The sequence below is a fragment of the Dipodomys ordii genome, unplaced genomic scaffold (assembly GCF_000151885.1).
Source record: "Dipodomys ordii isolate 6190 unplaced genomic scaffold, Dord_2.0 Scaffold26, whole genome shotgun sequence".
Taxonomy (NCBI): domain Eukaryota; kingdom Metazoa; phylum Chordata; class Mammalia; order Rodentia; family Heteromyidae; genus Dipodomys; species Dipodomys ordii.
The window spans coordinates 14,599,560-14,621,196 of NW_012267242.1; the positions used below are offsets into that span (position 1 = coordinate 14,599,560).

Below are 21,637 nucleotides of genomic sequence, written 5' to 3' on the forward strand. Positions count from 1 at the left end.
GTTAAAAATTCTAACAATACTTTAAAAACATTTTTTATTAATAAACATTCTTTTTTTTTTTTTTTTTTGTTAGTCGTGGGGCCTGAACTCTGGGCCTGGGTGCTGTCCTTCAGCTCTTCAGCTCAAGGCTAGTGTTCTACCACGTGAGCCACAGCGCCACTTCCAGCTTTTCCTGCTTATGTGGTGCTGAGGAATCGAACCCAGGGCCTCATGAATGCAAGGCAAACACTACTACTGAACCACCTTCCCAGCCCTAATAAAAATTCTTGAAAGGTCCTCTTTGATCTTTTTAAAACCAAAGATGATACAAACTTTGAACATCAAAAGCAGCAAGGAAATTTAGTAACCTCTAAAGCACAACCAAAAAATAATACTTAATAATTAGGAGAAAATATTTTCCTAAAAAGCAATTCAATGTTTTGTATGTATTTGAAGGAAGCTACAGAAGTGACCATGCCATTAATATCAGTCAGCACATTTGCATCTGGACCAGTTTTGAGAAGATTACAAATCCCGGAGCTAGAAACAGCTGTTTAGGTTCTTGAGCCACTTGCCATAGACATCACCTCACACAGTCTGCCATTCCCACGAGATTTTCACAGTAAATAGACTGGTGATAAGAGTTCACAATAACTCAGAGACATAACAGTACTACGACTACCAATAGCTTAAGGAATAGTGGAGACAATGTCCAAGTCTTTTAAAATACTTTTGTATAGTGTAAACTGGTCCATTGTGTTCAGGAGAGAATCTTTGCCAATTCTACAGATCTAGTTTATAGGATGGGATCCAAGGCTGTAGCTCAAAAAAAAAATACTAAAAATACAGAGCCAATCTTATTTCAGAGACAAAAGTTAAAGATGATCCTATGACAACTAAAATGCCCAAAGGGAAAACAAAAAGATAATCTGAAATTCTATATAATTACCCAATAAGAAAACAGCTGTTGAGCTTCAGAATTAAAAAAAAAAATGAAGTCTTCAGGAGTATATTTTATCCTATATAATACAAAATTACCACAAGGACATCAATGCTAATGATATCAGTGATTCTTAAGTTTGATGCATCTTAGATTATTCATCATCGAAGAACAATGAGAAAGTCCATAGAGATTGAAAAGTCTGACCAACAAAATAATCTTTTTCTTTTTGCCAGACCTTGAAGTTGTGAATCTGCATGAAGGCCAGAGCTGAGTTAGGGAACTGGAGGAAGACATTTTCTTCCTCAGGGTTCACATTTTCTATCGTCCACCCACTTACCCTAAAGGGTCATCACTATATACTCTTCAGATCACATGACCACAGAAATGGTCTTCTGTTGGTTTAAGGCCCAAGTATTCCAGGGAACAACTTAATGTTCCTAACTTACTTTTCCTGAGGGTAAAATGGCAAATGGAATTCCTGCTCTAGAGGAGAGGACAACAGTTATACTGTGCTTTCTGATAGTATAGCTACTTAGCAAACCAAAAAAGAATGGGTAAGAAATCAATAGTCTTGGAAGGGAGTCAAGACCAAAGATTTCCTCACTTAAGCATCTGATGACTCCCACTCTGCAGGAGGTGTAAGGCAGAGTTGTCTGCCTGGTCCACTGAGATGCAGGTTGTGTGCTGCTGACCTCTTCGGTGCCAGAGGCCCAGGGCTCTCGTCAACTGAACTTCAGTGAAACTTGCTATACACACCTTAGTGAAGCTTGCTGTGCACGGGGTAGAGGAGGGTCATATGTTCTGCCCCTTTGAAAGGCAACTTTTCATTGGAATAGTAGTGTACCACTTCAGGGATGCTGTCAAACACAGCGCTTGTCTGATTCAGTGTGTATTTGTTGTCTTTTGTCTGAGCCACTATGATGTGGACACATCCTTGACTAGTCCTGGAGCAAAACAAAAATCAAGGAGGAGACATGAATGAGCGAGCAGATCCCTCCCCACTGAAAACAATCCCAGGGGATTTGCAATAGGTTGACAGGTCCTCTTCCATTCCTGGAATTGTTTTACACCAATAGCAATGCATTTGGACACTTTAGCAACATTCCAGCTGAGCTCTCGGAAGTTCTGTAGCCTAAACGCATGGCATCCTTGAGTTGTTTACCCTTATTACACATGAGTCATCAGGTACAGAACCAAAAGAAAAGCCAAGTCCTTTCTATCCCCCAAATGGCAAAACGAATGTGTCTGCGGCTGCCAAAGTAGTTTATGTTCAATCTCCTTGCCATTGCTAAAAGGAAACATGTGAAGTTTCTTCCTTATTTACCCCCAATGGAGCACAATAACACAACAACAACAACAACAATAATCTATTTCCTCCCTCCTCTCCCCAGCACCTATGTGGAAAGACCATTCCTGATGTATATAATGACAACTGGTTCTGAAGGCTCATAGATTTAATCCACAAGCGCCCATTTCAGGAACACAGTAGAGCTATTCCTGGTATTGTGTATCTGGTAGCCTATCCCATTTTCTGAACCATGTTGCCCACGCTCCCATCCCCCCCTCTTTTCCCCTCCAGTCTGATTGTTTCAGCTGCAGGGGCTCAGCTTCCTCAGGAAGGAAATGCTGTTAGGGCTCTTGACAATGATCCTCCAATATAGTGCCACAGGACTCACAGAGCAGCGAGAATTTCCATGATCCACACTCCACCAGGCCTACTAGGCAAAAGTGAATTCTCTGTACAATTAGACAGAGGGAGCCATAGGCAAGTCAGCATTTCCTTCTTCACCAGAAGAAGCTGGTATCAAAGATGCAGTTGGCATTTTGACAATCAAGTGATCAGGTTTATTGAAGTTCCTAGTACCAAGGAAGAAGAGTAACTGAACTAATTTGTAAGAAATGATCCCCTTTACCAGGAATGCTTTCTCTGCTGAGAATGATTTCTCTATGAGAGGCCTTCTTAGATCAGGGAATGTAAGGGAGCAGTGGACTAACGTACAATGATAAATGAAATAGGACCTTCATTTTCATATTAGATATTGGAAACTTTACCCAATACCATTCTGATCACAGTGTTTCATGTTCAAATGCATCTTATTTTCTGATGATTCACATGCCTCGGAACCACCTTCAAATTCTATGTTTTGACCAGTCATCTGCTCCTGGTAGGGAAGGTTGTCACAGTGCACCCTTCCCTTAAGATCAGGCAGCACATGAAGTTGCTGTACTTACTTCAGAGCAATGGAGTACCTGCTGTTCCCTGATTCACTGTTTCGAACGAGGTAACCAGCTTCTCTGCAGGGTTGGAGCCGACTCTCAGCCTCAGCCCGGGTAATGGTGCCATGATACCAGCTAACCAGTGGGGGGATTGAGAGAGAAGGGGAGGGCCATGAGTGTCAAATGCAAATCTGGAGTGCACTTCATTCTGTGAAGTGTTGTTTGTGATGAACCTCTGAGAGAAGCTCAGGAGCTTGACCTAGATCCTGCTTTACATTCGGAATAGACCAAGCTTGGATTTAGGTGATCCTGGATCACAAAGCCTGTCAATTATATGAGAATGAATCAAGAGGGCTAGAGCCATTTGAAGAATTTTTACTCTATTTTAGAGAATGAGACTTAAGCCAAGGTTCTCCAGATGCAGTACCTTTTCCCTTCCTCACAAATGCCCTGGGCTTGGAAGATGAGTATTCCTGAATAAATCCCACTCAGAGTATTCATGAACAAAATGGGTTAGGGCACCCTGTTCCACACAGACCATCAATAAACTCACAGGGCTCACACCTCCAACCCTAGCTACTCAGAAGGCTGAGATCTGAGAATCAAGGTTCAGAGACAGCCCAGATGGATAAAACCATGAGACCATTATCTCCAATTAACCACCAAAAGTGGAGCTGTCTCAAGGTAGAGCTCTAGCCTTGAGCACAAAAGCTCAGGGACAAAGCCTAGGCCCTAAGTTCAACCCCAGAACTGGCAAAAAAGAAAAAGCTCAGAGGGAGATTAAGCTTCAGGGTGAGCGGAAGACACTCACGGCTGCTTCTCCAGGGGCAGGCCTGGGTCCACCTTCTCGCCCTCGCTGTGGTCTGACAAGGTTGGCTTCAAGATCTTCTGGGTCCAGCTCTTCTGTCGGTGGTGCTGCCTTACTGTCTCCTCCCGGCCGGAAGCTCGCTCAGATCCTTCAAACTGGACTGGAAGGGAGACTCCGTTTAATATCAGAGACCACGGGCAACCTATGAGACCTTCAAAGGGGAATAAAACCTCCTTGCCTGCCTTAGCTTAGGGAGGCAGAATTTTCTCCTTCAATGTGAGCTCCAAACTGCTGCAGAAAGCCCTGGGCAGCTGAGCTTCCGCTGTCCCTGATGTGTGATTACACCACGGCATCCCACATACAGCCACTGTCCTTAAGATGCCCATCAGCATAAAACAGCATCACAACACAAGAGGAAGCCACTTGGATAGCTTCAGCTCCGACTCTCAAAGAACTCCAGCTTTAGTATGATTTAGAAAAAAACAAGACTAAAAGTAGCTACATTTAGTGAAGAGTGCTCTATCATTCTACAAAATCAAGTTGAGTGTTTATTACAAAATAATGAAAGAAAAAAAATCAACTCAGGAAGAGAAGGAAACCATGAAATAATACCTTCTAGATACCATGGCAGAGGGTGAGAAGGTAGAGAATTAGCCAGGCACCGGTGGATCACGCCTGTAAGTCTAGATTCACAGGAGGCTGAAATCTGAGGAATACAGTTCAATGCCAGCCTGAGCAGAAAAGTCTGTGAAACTCCTGCCTCCAATTAACCACCACAAAGCTGGAAGTAGTTGTGACTCAAGTGGTAGAGCACTAGCTGTAGGCAAAAAAAGCTCAGGAACAGCACCCAGGCCCTGAGTTCAGGCCCTGAGTTCAAGGACCAAAACTTGAGTGTGTGCACGCACGCACGCACAAACACACACACACACACACACACACACACACAGTAGAGACCCAGTGGCAGCATCTAAGACTAAAATTACACTAAAACAGACTCAAATGTTTGCTTCCAAGAATATTAATTCTCATCCTTTACATTGGCTCTAGTTAATTTCAAGCCTGACTTTACTACTAAAGGGGAAAATTTTTAAATCAAAGGTAAAAGAAATAAGTAGCAGCCACATGGAAAAACTATATCCTATTAAAAGCAGGAGAGATAAAGGGATAAACTACCTTTAATATTTGTTGACAACTTATCAGTACTTTTCTCTGAAATTACTTAAACATACACACCAAATCTTGGCAATGGTGGCTCATGCCTGTACTCCTAGCTGCTTGGGAGGCTGAGTCCAAGAATATGAGGCCAGCCCGGGGTGACAGATACACATCTTGTCCCTGCAAAAAAACAAGTCTACATATTTTTGAGGACTCCAACTCCTGTCTCAGCCTCTCTTGGTGCTGGGATTACAGACATGCATTACTATATGCCTGACTGTGAACTGATTCCTGAAGGAAGATTTTTCTTTTCTTAAACAAAAGAAATAACGTAGTTTCAAAACTACAGGCATGAGTGGCACGCTTGTAATCCCAGCACCAGGGAAGCTGAGGCATGAGGATGAGGAGCTCAGCTCAAAGCCAGCCTGGGCTACAAAAGCGAGACCTTGTCTCAAAAAATAAAAGTCAACAAAACAAAAAGCAGAGCTGGATATCACTGCCTCATGTCTATAATCCCAGCTTCTCAGGAGGCTGAGATCTGAGGAATGAGCTTTGAAGCTAGCCTGGTAAGACAAATCTGAGAAACTCTGATCTCCAATTAACCAGCAAAAAGCCAGAAGTGAAAGTATAAACAAAACAAAAGAAACCAACAAGATAAACTAAAATCTAGTTTCATCCAGCTTTCCAACCATATTCATCTATAATCTATTTTATCTAGTTCTGATATTTTATTTTAACTATCATTAGTTGCCAGGTAGGTGTTCTACCACTTGAACCACTGCCCCTCAGACCTTATTTTTGTTATTTTAAGAACTTGCAAGCTGGTGGCAATGGCTCATGCCTGTAATCCTAATTACTCAGGAAGCTAAGGTCTGAGGATTGCAGTTCAAAGCCAGACTGGGCAGAAAAGTCCCTGTGAGACTCTTATCTCCAATTAACTACTCAAAAACTGGAAGTGGTGCTATAGAGCATTAACCTCAAACACAAGGAGACTCAGGGACATTGCCTAGGTCCTGAGTTCAAATGCCACAACCAACAGAGAAAAGAAGTATCTATTTTGAGACAGATTCTCAGTATGTAGCCCAGGCTGGCCTAGAATCGATAGGTAGCCCAGACTGGTGTGAATACCTCAACTTCTAGAATGCTGAAATTATAGGCATGAACTACCACACCTGGCTCTTGTCATTTTATTTATTTTTTTTTTGGGGGGGGGGTCTGGTCGTGGGGCCTGAACTGTGGGCCTGGGCGCTGTCCCTCAGCTCTTCAGCTCAAGGCTAGTGCTCTACCACTTGAGCCACGGCGCCACTTCCGGCTTTTTTCTTTTTGCTTATGTGGTGCTGAGGAATGGAACTCAGGGCCTCAGGCATGCAAGGCAAGCGCTCTACCACTGAGCCAACTTCCCAGCCCCTCTTGTCATTTTATAACAAAGGATTTAACAGGTTTGATGAGTAACAAAAAGTTCGAAAAAGCTGCTACCAGGGCTGCAGTTGTGGCTTAAATGACAAAGTACTGCTACTTGCCTAACAAGTAAGTACAAGGCCTCTGAGTTCAAACCCCATTACCAGAAAAAGAAAAGCTGCTCCCAAGTTGATCCAAGTTGATAAATGCAGTGTGAGGAAAAATAAATATATAGTGATGAGATAGGTCTTTCTAAAATTCTCTGCAGGCATCTGTAAATCAGTTGCATATTGAGAAAGGAGAATAAAGGTAGCTATGTGGATAAAAATATGAAAGGTGCAACTTTACTCCTAGACTTTCAGTCAGGGCTAGATTCTTGTTTCCCTATTCCTTGAGGAAAAGAGCCGCAGTGAAGAACATAAAGGAAATGGACTTAATACAACATTCAAAATCATTTCTTTTGGCAATTTTGAAATGAGCCTTATTGTTAGCCTAGTAACCCTTCCATGGAGTAGACCAGCAGTTACTGCTCCTATCGAATGTAACTTCTTCGTCTGACCAACCTCTCCCTTTCCCTCCTCCCTACACCTTCTTCTGCCTCTGGGGACCAGTGTTCTATTCTGGATTTCTGAGATCAGCTTTTTGAGAATGCCCAAGTGAGTGCTCCTGCTGGGATAATTGTTTGAGATGATGGATATATTAATTACCCCGATTTGATCATCACATGAGGAATCCATGTATTGAAGCATAACATTATTCCCAATATGTCTGTACACTCACTTTGTGCCAATTAAAATGACTAGTTTTGAGTGGAAGACACTCACCTGACAGTGCACGTACAATCTGCTCCCTCTTCCATTCCCATGGCTGCTCATACTCGGCCGCAGGCCTCTCGTCATCCTCAGGTAGCCGGCTGTCTGAGGGCCAAGCCTTAGTCTCCACCCGTGAGCCCCCCTCGGCTGGCTCATAGGGAGTGTCATAGAGCTGGGGCGGCTTCCCCAGGAGGTCCTTGGAACTCCTTCTCTTGGCCAGTGTCTCTGACTTGGTGCTGCCATTATCCCCTGGTTCACAGGGGCTGTCAAGCATCTGGAGAGCCTTCACCAGGGGGTCTTTGGAACCTCTGCGCCTGATTTCTGGAAGAGACATCACACAGGTCACATAGAATGCCTCAAAAGAAGAGATGCAGGAGGCTCTTTTACCTCTGATGGGTTTGTGTGTTCAAAGGCGACAGATGAGATTGTTCCTTAATAGGCAGTACAGAAATGCTAGGGAACCTTTCCTTCTAAGTTGCCTGGGAGCTATAAAGGGATTGACTCTTAGGAGGAGGCTTAACATCTGAAGAGAGGTAGCCCCAGATGCCCTCACAGTTAGCTGGTAAGACATGGTCTCAGGGTAATCTGTTTAGCTGCCAGCTCCTGGTGTCTAAGTTCACTTTCAGTTTTTACATCTGTTAGCAACCTAGATCAAAGTATGTTACTAAAAAACTGGTGGAATATTTATGATAGAGCACTGCCCTAAATATACCTGGGAAGCTGTTATGTGCATGAGAATTCTTGACTTAGTCTCAGTATACTGGGAAGCCAGGTAACATTCATAAATACTTTTCCAGGGCAGTAAGAGCAAGGTAAATTCAAGCAAGAGGTCTTATGGAGAAACAACTACACTACAGCTACCACTGTAACTTTCACAACCACTCTGAGATAGATAGATATTATGATTTCCTCAATCCTAAAGAAGAGAAAACTAAGCACAAAGAGGTTACAGGAATGGTCTGAACCAGGAAGTGGCAGAGCCTAGAGTCAAAAGCAGGAAGTTGGAGGCTACAAGTCATACTCTGAGCCACTACATTTGGATTGGTTCCAAGTGGAAGAGAAATGGAAGAGGGTTGACTTTGCTAGAGAAGGTCATTTCCAGTGGAGGAAGCTGACGAGTGAAGATATGGAGATGGGAAATGTAAAGGGCCTGTTTCCATATAGAGGAGTTGAGAGAAAAGTGTAAAGGGCAGAAGACCAGAGAATAAAAATGTAGTGGAAAAAGCAGCAGAAAAAAGTAGGAGAGCCAGGAAAAATGTAGATGTTTTAAAAAGGAAAAAAACAAAACAAAACAACAATGTTTGGATTGCACCATATGCAATGCAAAACCATTAAGCCTTTTTTTTTTTTTTTTTGTCGGTTGTGGGGCTTGAACTCTGGGCTTGAGCGCTGTCCCTGCACTCTTCAGCTCAAGGCAAGCGCTCAACGTACCACTGGAGCTGCAGCACCACTTCTGGTTTTCTAGTGGTTAACTGGAGGTAAGAGTCTCACGGACTTTTCTGCCCAGGCTGGCTCTGAACCGTGATCCTCAGATCCCAGCCTCCTCAGTAGCTAGGATTACAGGTGTGAGCCACCAGCGCCTGTCTCATTAAGCCTTTTAAAAAAACAACAACAAAAAAAAACCAGGGAATAACAATTATATTTGTGGTTCACTGGAAGACAACTTGAACTACAGTGTATAGAATAAACCAAGAAAGTATGAAGTACAGAAATATGTGGGAAAATCCTCAGATAAACCAATTCCCTGTTAATAGCCAGCCACAGTGGACTAGAACAGGTAAGTGTCTAGGATTGACTGACCAATCTGGGGTTCAGAGCCCATGCCAGGATGAGTTGGAGATAACTATGGTGTGGGTAACCTTAACTGGCAATATAAGCAACAGAATCATCATGCTTGTGGCTCTTCTAAATGCCTACCAGGGAGCCTTCAATCCACCCTCTACCTGGCCAACATTTCCTTCTAAAGTATAAATAGCCCTGTATGACATAAGAGGCCTTCTCCGGTTAGACCATTTTTCTCTCTCTCCAATTTCTTCTCAATCTCTCACTCCTGTAAATCTTTTTGCTCTAATGAACTTCTGAAGTTCCTACACTGTCTTATGTCTACAGTGACTGGTAATCTATCCTCTGAAGTCTAACTCTGCATTCCTCCTCTGTGCTCACCTTCCTCTCCAATGGCCCACAGAGCTGATCAGGTACTATGGCGATGCCCACAGCTCCCACCTTGTACTTTTCCCAGTGTGACAGACCTAGGTCTCCAGTGTGGTGGAGAAGGCCGGTATAAGACCATCACCCATGTTTATGTTGGTAGGATGCACAGTTAAGCAATGATTGGATGAATAGATGAATGGGCGAGCACTACACCTTCTCCAGGCAGGCAACAATGTGGATCTGCAGGTCTATGCCAAAGACATTCTCACAATGCATCATTATTAATCCAGTGGAAATAAAAGCAAGTGCTGGAGAAAGAAGGGCAGACAGGGAAGGAAGGCGATCAGAGGCAGAACCTGGGATTCTAGTGAAGGGTGACAGGAAGAAGCAGAGCCAGCAAAGAAGGCTGAAAACACTGATATAAGCAGGAAGAGGGTCAAAAGACCCCAGGACTGAATGAACAAAGAATGAAAGGACTTTCTCCTTGCAACTTAAAAACAAGCATCTCATGGATACTCCTTGGAGGAGAATCATGGACTCATTATGACTTCTACAAGGAAAAGGACAACAGATTAGAGGGTTATTCCAATCGGGACACTAACTCAAAGGGTAAACTATTTCTAGGGCAAGGTTACAATTCTACAGGATTAGGGTCCTTGTCAGCAGCTGCCTCTGAATTCCAGGCTCATTGTAATCACTTGGGTGGGTCTCATCATCAGAGACCTTGCTATCAGAGGGTTGGGATTCAGCCTGAGAGTCAAGGGTAAAAATTCCCCCATGTGATGCTAAGGAACAGCTAAGTTTGAAGATCCATTCCTCCTGGGTCCCATGTCCCCACCTTACTTCCTTCTGATCTCTGGGAATTTTTATCTCCTGTCTAGCTCCATCCCCAGGAGAAGGGAAATACCTGCCTCTAAAACCTCCACATCATAACAAGATGCCATGAACGAATGCTGGCAGGATGAACTCTCACCGCAGGCCAGGCTAGGCCAAGCCCAGGTTGTAGGAGCTCAGAGCTGCACCTCCAGTCCAGTCTGTTGACTTTGAATTCTGTATCTTTTCTTCTCCATTACCTATTTTAGATGGAGCCATGGAAAACAAGAAACAACATGCTCTGTTTTTGGTTCAATTAAGATAAGGCAGGCATTAAAAAAAAAAACCTTTTCTAAAGAATTAAGAAAAAGGAAGTGGAACACAAAAGAAATTCAAAAGATGAATTTAGAAATTTTTTTTGGTAGGTTGTGGGGACTGAACTGTGGGCCAGGGTGATGTCCCTGAGCTCTTCTTCAGCTCAAGGTGAGCACTGTACCACTACAGCTACGGAGTCACTTCTGGTTTTCTGGTTAATTGGAGATAAGATTTTCACGGATGTTCCTGCCCGGGTTGGCTTTGAACCACGATCCTCAGATCTCAGCCTCCTGAGTAGGTAGGATTACAGGCGTGAGCCACTGGCACTCAGCTGAATTTAGAATTTTTAGGTTTCTAATCATTCATCAGAATTTGTTTACCCTCAGTTTAGACCATCTGGCATAAGCTGGGGAAAAGTCTTCCCTGAGATCCTGATTTCAATTCTTTCCACTTAAACTAAAAGGAAAAACCAAAAAGAGAAAGTTGATTTCAACTTTTAGAGTTATGCTCACAAGGAAATCTCAATAATTTTGCATTCAAATGGGGGTACAGAGATTAGAGTTCTAATTCCATGGGCTTGAATGTTCCCATTTGCAATGAGATCCTAGCAGTCTTTATTTCAGATGGTCTGTGAGCACTCAGGGTCTGGGAGATACACTGAGAAGCATGTAGCAAGGAATCCCTTCCTTGCATGGAAGGAATGCTTGCTTGGAATTGGACAGTATCTGCAAAGTAGTGCTATCATCTCTCGAAATAATGTTTAATTAGGGGGAAAGGGGTTTGAACACCTCCCCCTTTCAAGGAGAGTAACCTTCTAGTGCATTCCAACACCTGGCTGCCCCCAACCTGAGGTGCCATAGAAACAGAAACAATCATGAGGCTGCAAGCTGACCCTTCCTGCTGGGAGAATAGACCCTGACGTGCAGAGCTGGCTCAGAGAGGAAACGAGCCTGAGAAGGAGGAAATGGCAAGAGGAAGCTACACCCTGGCTGCCGATAGAGGCCATTTACTGAGACAGACAGCAGAGAGCAGAGGACGGGCAGCAGATAAACACTGGTTTGTAGCCCAGCTGAAAGCCAGAGCTGCCTAGCACCAATTAAGATGGCAACTGGTGGCTGTGAAGCCTAACAGGATGGAAAATTTCCTTTCTACTCCCCTGTTCTCATTACACATAATTATGGCATTCGCTTTTAAACGCATGGCAGAAGACCAGGACTTTCTTTTACTACATTAATTGTAGTTAGCAATTAGTTTCACTCTGTATTGTCTAGATATTCTTTAAGAATGGAACTGTCTTTGAGGTGTCTAAATAATGACTCTATATGTTGAATATGTCTTGTAGAGGTATGTCATATCTAGTATTTCACCAAGCTCAGAACACACTGATGGGTGTTATCCCCTTTGAACAGGTGAATGATTTACTTAATTATCCAATTAATTATTCAGACTACAGAGTCTAGGCTTTCTCTACCATACCTTACTTGATAGCATCGTTCTGAAAACCATTTCATACAAAACGTTAATTACAATTTAAAAAATGTATTTTCTCCCTAATTCCTTTCTTGTTTCCAAAACATTAAACACAGGACCTTATAAAGCATTTTCTTGTTGGAATCAGAAATAGGGCTGTTAGACAAAGTGTTTCCTCACATCTTTTATCAGCACTCAAGCTGCTGATTTTAAATTACTTTAGTATTTTCTTACCAAATAAATAGAAATATCTGAACAAAAGCAGGTAGAGGTCAGAAAAACTGAAATTTAGCAAGGAATGTGGGGACAAATAAACAAACACTAAAGACTGGGTTGTAGCTCAGAGGCTGTGCAAGTCATATCAGGCTCTGAACTCTGAGCTCCATCCCCAGCACCCAGGAAGGGGTAAGTCTTTGTGAGGTTTTTTTTTTTTTTTCCTGTCTGTAATAGCTTCTTCAATAAAGATCTAAATATTGAAGTTTTCATTTGAATTTGAGTGGCAAACAAATTAACAAAATCATCTGGAGGCAAAAATAAAATTTTATAACCATCGGTCTGGAGTTCAATAGTCAAAAACCAAAGGTTGATGAGTAACTGTAATTTTGTCAAGTTCTTTTACCTTTCTAAATCTAGGTTTCTTCAACTGTGTATAATACTGGCTTCACAAGGTTATTATAGGATTTGGAAAGTGTGGTGGAGAATTCTCTGGCTAATTGTTGGCTGTCTTACAGGTTTTTGTTTGTTTGTTTGGTGAGACAGGCTTGTAGCTCAGGATCCCTTGTTTCTTGAGATCCTCTTGTCTCAGTTCCCTGAATGCTAGGGCTATAGGTATGCATTATCACATCTGGTTTGTCTTAAAGGGCCTCTAAACTGCATCCAAGACAGTGCCATTTTTGGTGACTAAAACTCATAGTGTTAAATCATGTAGAATATTTTTGTGAATTACTGAGTGAAAATGTTCCTGCTAATTTAGCAGAAAAAAACAAATTTATGCTAATATTGTCCATATCTTTCAATGAATAATCCTTTGGATAAATCCTGGTGAGAATCTATCCATAAATTCTTAACTTTTGAAAATTAAGAGCAAAGCCTTTTGGGGAATAACCCAGGTATCCTGGGTCCCCAGTTATTTGTTCACAGGAAAGCCATAAGCTTGTCTTAGCTTCTGTTTATTCTTTTGTTCCTTGATAGTGATTCTTGATGTCTACTTCATGGCACCAATCATACTTTTCTTTGCTGGTATTAGGTCTGTTTTGAGGTCCAAGGTAAGGCTCACATGGGTCATATTTTCCTTTGTGTCTAAAGCAAGAACAGGGCCTAGTCATGGCAACTAAATGCTAATAAATATCTGTTGGATATTAAAGAGTAACATCATGGACAGTACCCTATATATTGAATGTACCCAGGATATTGTCAAAACTAGACATGTGATCCAGATTTCACTGGTGGGAAAATGTAATACAGAGGTTGACAATACAGAGTTAACTACTTCACAATTAAATCATGGTTATTAGCATCCTCTTCATATGCTACAGAAATGCCTAGACTGAAATTTACTATTTCTTAACACACATGGGAAATTTCTGATGCCAGAGTTGGGGTTTATGTCTAGCACATACAAAGAACTGGTTTCAACTCCAGCATCACCAGACAGACACACAGACCACAAAAGAGGAATATTTTGGCTTAACACCAAGCATAGAAGGAGCAAACTGAATTAAAAAAAAGTAAAAGACTGCTGGGTGCTGGTGGTTCACGCCTATAATCCTAGCTACTCAGAAGGCTGAAATCTGAGGATTGCAGTCTGAAGGCAGTTGGGGCAGGAAAGTCTATGAGACTCTCATCTCCAACTAACCACCAAAAAGCTGGAAGTGAAGCTGTGGCTCAGGTGATAGAGAGCTTGCCACAAGTGAAAAGGCTCAGGGTTCAAGCCCCAGGACTGGCATGAACACACACGCAGGCAGGTGGACGGGCATGTGCGTGCATGTGCGTGTGCGTGTGTGTGCGCGCGCGTGTGTGTGTGCACGCACACACGCACACAGAAAACTCAAAACGATAAAAGGTTGGGCTGGGAATGTTGCTTAATGGTAGAGTGCTTGCCTAGCATGCATGAAGCCCTGGATTCAATTCCTCAGTACCACATACATAGAATAAGCTGGAAGTGGCATTATGGCTCAAATTGCAGAGTGCTAGCCTTGAGCAAAAAGCAGCTCAGGTACAGTGCCCAGGCCTTGAGTTCAAGCCGCAGGACTGGCAAAAACAACAGCAACAGCAGCAACAACAACAACCAAACAACAACAGTAAAAGGTTAAAAAAAAGTAGTGGTTGGGAATATGGTGAGTGGTAAAGTGTTTGCCTAGCATGCATGAAGCCCTGGGTTCAATTCCTTAGTACGACATACACAGAAAAAGCTGGAAGTGATGCTGCAGCTCAAGTGACTGAGTGCTAGCCTTGAGCAAAAGAAGCTCAGAGACAGTGTCCAGTCCCTGAGGTCAAGCCCCAGGACTGGCAAAAAAAAGAAAAAAAAATAGCAAATCTTTTATTTCCATCTTCCAATAAACTCACTTCCTGTTATTCTGTCCAGCCTGGATTGTAACATGGAGTAGACTAAGAAGTATAGCCTCTCTGTTGATTGAGAAGGTAACATATATTTTAAATGAGGAAACCTTCAGATTCATTAATATGATTCTTTAAGACTAAAGTACTTAATATACAATTAAAAAAGAACAAAGTACTTTATGTTTAGATTGCTAATTTAGAAAGTTAATAATTTAGACTTTTAAGTTTGAATTTATTTCACAATTTCATGTGCCAATTTTATATTCCTAATTGAATTTATTTACAATTTAAAGTAGAACTAGGAACTTAATACTCAAAAATGTTAGCTATTATATTCATTTTATGTGGCACAATTTGACTTTTTCCCCCCTCAAGATAGGGTCTCACTGTATAGTCCAGGTTGTTCTTGAACTCTTGATCCTCTTGCCCAGCTTTCTGAATGCTGGGATTATAGCCAGGTGCTACCATGCTAGGTCAAATGTTAACTTTTTTTTTTTTTTTTTTGGGTCCGGTCGTGGGGCCTGAACTCTGGGCCTGGGCGCTGTCCCTCAGCTCTTCAACTCAAGGCTAGCGCTCAACTGCTTGAGCCACAGCGCCACTTCCAGCTTTTTTCTTTTTGCTTATGTGGTGCTGAGAAATCGAACCCAGGGCCTCAGGCATGCAAGGCAAGCGCTCTACCACTGAGCCACCTTCCCAGCCCCAACTTTTTTTTTTTTTTTGGGTCCAGTCATGAGGCCTGAACTCTGGGCCTGGGCGCTGTCCCTCAGCGATTCAGCTCTAGCGCTCTAACACTTGACCCACAACGCCATTTCCGGCTTTTTTCTTTTTGCTTATGTGGTTCTGAGGAATCGAACCCAGGGCCTCGTGCATGCAAGGCAAGCACTCTACCACTGAGCTATCTTCCCAGTGCAAATGTTAACTTTTGAATATATTATTCTCAGTGAGTCTGACTAGAGTAATGCCTAGTTATGGATTGAGTTTACCTGTTTTTGCATGCATTTCAAGTGTATACTGAAGGCCGGGTGGCATTGGGGCCAGGCCACTCAATTTGGTCTGGTAATTCTGAATTTTAATGCCTCTCTGTCTCTTAGAGTGTTATGAACATTGATGGGTCCAACCTTTTCTCATCCTGTAACAAGGGGACAAAATTGCAATCTCCTGGCTAAGGCACTTTAAAGGATTAACTTTATAAAAAGCTGTATTCATTATTTAAAAACAGCATTTTGTTGCTATTATCAGTGTGGTCCTCCAAATAAACAGCTGGCATAGTGTAGATAAACTACCAATATCGTTAAAGAGGAAAATGAAAACCAAGGGATGGGGGAAGGTGAACCAAAATTTATTATTTTTTCCCTATTCTACCCTCCCCCACCCCACTTGAAAAATACTTTCCCTCATTGCTAGGGATATACAGCATTAGAGTGTTAGAGTGCTTGCTTAGCATGCTCAAGGTCCTGGTTCGATGATCCAGTACCAAGTGGGGAAAGGTGGGGCTGAGAGAAGAAAATCCTTTCCTCAGATGTAGGTAAAAGTAAATCCTTTCCCCAATTCCTTTTAAAACAGCCTCGGATTTTTTTTAAACTCTGACTAAGTTCATTTTCACTTCCTTTCATTCACAGATTTCATTAAGGGTCACAGTCCAGTGACCTGCAGGGTCACAGCCTAGCTGTGGTACACCTTCCCTAGAGCCATGCCTTATCTCGGTGAGCAGAGAAGCAGGAAACAGAGCCGAGTTTTCCTGTTGCCACTCAGTGTTCATTCTGAGTCCTGTCTTGGCCCTTTCAGGGTGCTGCTGCTACCCCAATGCTTACCTTCTGGGTCTAGTTTAGAGAGCTGGAGCTTGACAGCTTTTCATTCTGTTTAACAACGAAGTCTTAATATATGGCCAGTTAGTCCTTTCCCAGGCATGAAAACTACCATAGTGGAGCAAGGCTCCCTTGAGCTGGTATTCAGAAACTACAGTTGTCTGGGTTGGAGACTTAGCTCAGTGGAAAAGCATTTGCCTAGCAAGTGCAAGGCCGTGAGTTTGGTCCTTAGCTCTGAAACAGCAACAACAAAAAACAAAAACCCCACAGTTCTCATTGTGCATCGAGGGATGTTTAAGGAAAATAGGTGAAAATCTACCTTAAAATCCCCAAATAAACCGAGTGTGGCGGCACATGGCTGCAATCTCAGCATTTAGGAGGTTGAAGCATGAGGATGCAGAGTTTGAGGCCAGCCTTGCCTACATAGTGAGATACCATTTCAACAAAACCCAACAAAACAACCCCCTACACACACCAAAACAACAACAAAATTCCCCAATAAATCTAAATAACTAGTTTTATTATTCTAAGTATCATTTACACTAACTTTAAGAAAACTATGAATAAAATGGAAAAGTTTGACACCAAAACTTACAGGGGGAATTTATAGCTCATAAATTAGAATTTCTCTGCTTTGAGATGTTATGAGATTAGAATTTGGTTTTAGACAATTTGCTTGGATAGGTGATTCATGACATGATTGTAATTATTACATACTTTTAAATTAAATGTTTTGCTTCAATGTTGTAGAACTTGATAAAAGTCTGTAAAGAGAATCCTCTCACCTTTGCTACTTTCTACAACTTAAAATCTCTTTCAGCTAAACATTCTTTACATATGTATTTGTCTCATGATACTAGTTCTTTATTCCCATTATGGATGCCAGAGCTTTTGAATATGGCAAATAAATAGATAGAAACAATCCTAAAACAAGACTAGGACTGGAGGTATGGCTCAGTGGGGGTCTGCCTGCCTAGTAAGTACAAAGCCTTGAGTTCAAACCGTAGTACAGGGATGAAAAACAAAACAGCACAACTCCAAAGACCATATTCTGACCACATGTGCAAACTCACAAGTGTCATCTTACGCAGAATGAGAAAACTTAAAAAAAACAACCCCAAACCAACTCTGCAAATTCTAAGTAAACTATTTTAAAAAAGCTTGTCAATTCTGAGTGATACTAAATTATAAAAGTTAAGACAGTGAGACTTTAAATTGCTCTATTTCTTTCAGAATATGTTCTGATCGCTATTTTATAGTTCTCTAACAGAGAAAGTTAGACGGACAGATAAACTGCTATTAATCAGAACCCAGTTACAAACCTGTTATCATCTGCTGTGCATCATAGGGTTCCATGTAGCCATCGTTCTCACCTACTCTCTCTGCATCCCTTTGACCCTTTGTTCGTTTGGCATCGTAAGGGTCAGCATAGTCTTCTAAAATGATGACCTGTTGGAGAATGAGGGGACAGTTGCTAAGGATTCCTATATACCAAAAATGCAATGGTATCAAAGTGGTTACTGAAATCTGCAAATCTGGAGTCAAAATCATCAGTTCCAGAGAGCATTTGCACTTGATCATGTATTTCAGTTGGACAAATAGCTTTTTTTGGGGGGGGGTAGTATAATTGACTTGCACTTTTCTTTCCACATGCAACAAAGCATTTGTGGTTGGGGGAGGGTAGAGGGCAACAGAAGGTGTCTGCGGCTTTAGTGCATAAAAAGATAAACTTGTCTAGCTATTGCTCTGGGCATTTTAAGCTGTAATTAGCTGAGCAATACAGTCACAGTGAATTAGTCAATCGCCTTTTAACACTGGATAATTGGTATGAGGGAGTCAAAGTGGTCTGAAGACCTGCTTCCTCTCCTCAAGGAATTCATAACAACTTCAAAGAGAATGCCTTCATAAAATGAAATAGGTCAATACTGAATAATATAGGAGTTTTAGGTTCAGCAATTCATGGGTAAACCTATTCTCTCTAGGCTGCCAATCAGATAGTTTTGATGAGATTTATAGCTGAGGAAAGCTATCTTCCCCCAAACAGAGGAAAGTGCCCCAAAAGTGCTGTGTATGCAATAGTTGCTCTTGGTGAGCAGGTGACAACATCAAAGATAAAGAACCTTTCTTAGGTCTTTCAGAGCGACGTTCCATAGTCTCTTACAGAACCTTCTCAAAAGACTCCTGGAAAAGTACTATGGTTGCTGGGAAGAATTTGGACAGAATTGGTGAGAGTCCTTTACCTTGGAGGAAATGGCTTAAGAAACCTCAGACACCCAAAAAGTGACACTTATGAAAATAACCAGGCCACCACTGCAGAGGACTGATTACTCAACTCAGGCCATCCCTTCTCCTTCACTGGCACCACGTATACTGCAGTTGCATGGCCCTGCAACGAATACAGGGCATGATACTCAGTCCTTGATGATTTAACTGTCAAGTGTACCACTGAGTAATGTATGAACTGGGTCCATGTCCATCCTGTCTTCCCACGGCTCTCTGCTCAGAGCCGGCATAGGGTAGGCATCCTCTAAATATTGTGGACACAAGTGGAATGAATACATACCAATACATATCATATGATACATGTTAAAGGCTCCTGACCAAATAGGCAGCGAGTCTGAAGCCTGGCAAGAGAAAATTAAAATCGCCATGACAGGAGGTGATTACCTACACTGACCAAGTCTGAACCGCAGTTTGAACTCTTCCTTCTCTTTCACATCAAGCTAACTCATCTCCACAGAATGGAGAGCCCCCCTAAGTCCACATTCTTTTTCTTACATTCCCACATTGGACAACACCCAAAAAACCTCCAGTGACTAAGAAGCAGGAAACACCTTCTTCTCTCCTGATCTGTAATTTCCTTAAGGCATTTCCTTGTCTTAGCCTGTGTCTACACCCCCCCCCATCCCTCCGTGCTCCATGCCTCTTATCTTATATGGTTATATACAACAAATGTCCACAGAATGAATGGAAGGGCTGTCATCTTGCAGAATTGTTGAAACTCAAACTCTGAGAAACCCTCTCCTTTTTTCTTCTTCTGTGATTAATTAGAGATAAAAGAGCCTTAAGGATTTTTTTTTTTTTTTTTTTTGCCTTAGCTGGCTTCCACCAGAGATCCTCAGATCTCAATAGTTAGGATTGCAGGCATGAGCCACCAGCTTTCAAGAGGCCCTTTACTAGGGTGGAATTGTAAGGAAGGCTGGTACTTCACACCAGCAGAGAAACAGGTGGTCAACCCATTTTCACACTGTGAAATCCACACATTTTCCAGTTCACTACTACTTGTGTTGAAGAAAGTTAAAAGCCACACACAAGTATAACTTTGCTGATTTTCTGGATATCAGAATTAAAATAAACCACACTTATAAGGGGGTCAAATAGAACAAAAGCGATCTCTTATTTGATTATGCTTGTGAACTGCTAACAAAACTAAATACATTTAAATTGTACATTCGTGAAATGTTCTCCAATCCCAGAGAATTTTTCAAGAAAACTAAGTGATTCTATTTTTCCTGTCTGTGCTGAACCTGAGGGCCTGGGTGCTGTCCCTTAGCCCTTTTGCTCAAGGCTAGTACTCTATCTCTGGGGTCACATCTCCATTTCCAGGTTTTTGATGGCCAATTGGAGATAAGACAGACTCTCTTGGGTTCTTCCTGCCTGGCTGCTTCGAACCGCGATCCTCTGATCTCAGCTTCTTGAGTAGCTAGGATGAGAAGCATTGGGTCATCGGAGCCTGGCATAAGTGATCATTTAAGAAGCAGATGATGAATGGTAGATGGAAGAGGACCTTAGTAACTAGGGTTCATCTTCTCTTAGATATAAAGCAGCCTAGAGTTCAGCAGGCTCACGTCCCCTGTACTGACAGTTGGTCCAAGGAAAGCCATATTCTTACCGCATCTTGCTGCTTAAGAATCTTGCTCTTGTCCAGCTCAGGGCCCAGGGAGGAAGGAGAAGACGACGCGGAAGATGAGGAGCTGCTGCTGCTACTGCTGCTGCTGCTGCTGCTGCTGTTAGGGTAGTTGTTCTTCCCATTCTTCTCCTGTGTGTCCACCTTGATGAGCCTGTTGATGTAGGTGCTGCAGCCCGAGCTCTTGGCCGCACCCCGATGGGGCTCATCCTCGGTAGCCCGGGAGTTCTTGCGACCCTTGCCCGCCGCGGCTTGAATCAGACCCTGCAGGCTGTCCCGGGACAGCCGGCTGTCCTTAGGGGGGCCGCTGGTGGCCTTGCCGCCCCCCAGTTCGGCCGCCGAGTTCTTGCGACTCTTTCCCAGGGTGGGCCCCGCGCCCCCTGCCTCCGAGTTCTTTCGCGGTTTGCCGCCGCCCGCGGCCCCGGGCTTGGCCCGCTCGGACACGGTCTTCAGGTTCAGGGGGAACTCCTTGAACCACTTGGCTGCCATGACGGGGGCCGGGCCGAGGCGACCCAGGAGCGTCGAGGTCGCCGAGCAGGCGAGCGAGGAGGCCCAGCCCAGACACGGAGAGGCGGCGGCAGGGGTCGGGGGCCGCTGCATTCCCCGGGGCTAGGGCGCTGGAGGCCGCGGCGAAGCCCCGGGCCGGCCGTCGCTCACGCCCCGCAGGGTGGAGCCCCTGCAGCCCGGGGACTCGGGAGGGACCTGGGGCGCCCAGTTGGCGGGCGCGGGCCGCCGCTCCGGACGCGGACGGCGACAGGCACGACGCGCGCGCGGGCCCCGCCCGGCCTCGTCTTCAGCGCAGGCACAGCTCGGGGGCGGGGGGGGGGGACACCGCGGCTCTCTCCGGAGGCACCGGGGGGCTTCCCCGCTGTTTCCTCCCGGGATGGGAGAGGCCGAGCCCACGGAAACCCCCGGCAGCCCTGCCCACACTTCCAGGGAGCAGAGAGGACCTCCGCGTCAGGACCGTCCCCGGCGCCGCGACGGACGGTAGACGGCCGGCAGACGGCGGGCGAGCCGCCCACCGCCCTGCGCCCCTCCCCTCCGCAGCGGGCGCGTCCCAGCCCCGCACCTCCCGCCCAGATCCCGGGGCCTCGGGAAGGGCGGTGGGCGTGGGTGTGAGGGGGCGGGGTGTGCTGGGGTGAAGCTGGCGGCGGCCACGCGTGCCGGCGATCGGCCGCGTCCCCGCGCGCACCGGGCTTTCGGAGGCTGCAGACAGCCCCTCTGCCGGCACCGAGCCGGTCCCCGCTCCGCGCTGCCTTCGAACTCGCCCGGGAGCGCGCCACGTGCGAGCGCAGAACCGGACCA

At 44.1% G+C, this 21,637-nt stretch overlaps 1 protein-coding gene across 1 annotated transcript; it reads right to left on the bottom strand.

Moving 5' to 3' along the window:
* Nucleotides 1–213: 213 nt before the first annotated feature.
* She (Src homology 2 domain containing E) lies at nt 214–20,970 on the bottom strand. Its single transcript, XM_013015136.1, has 7 exons — nt 20,318–20,970; nt 17,748–17,874; nt 7,325–7,633; nt 3,951–4,107; nt 3,155–3,274; nt 1,679–1,866; nt 214–801 (listed from the first exon to the last, which is right to left on the bottom strand). Exons 1-6 carry the CDS (start codon nt 20,930–20,932, stop codon nt 1,680–1,682), a joined length of 1,515 nt encoding a protein of 504 aa, XP_012870590.1. The 5' UTR covers nt 20,933–20,970; the 3' UTR covers nt 214–801; nt 1,679.
* Between the last annotated feature and the right edge of the window lie 667 nt (nt 20,971–21,637).

Coding starts and splice junctions, on each gene's coding strand:
- She (XM_013015136.1), bottom strand. CDS start 20,932: ATGCAGCGGCCCCCGACCCCTGCCGCCGCCTCTCCGTGTCTGGGCTGG. Junction 3,275..3,950: donor CTGCCCCTGGAGAAGCAGCC/GTGAGTGTCTTC, acceptor CCCACTGGTTAG/CTGGTATCATGGCACCATTA. Junction 1,867..3,154: donor AGGTACTCCATTGCTCTGAA/GTAAGTACAGCA, acceptor GTTTTGCTCCAG/GACTAGTCAAGGATGTGTCC.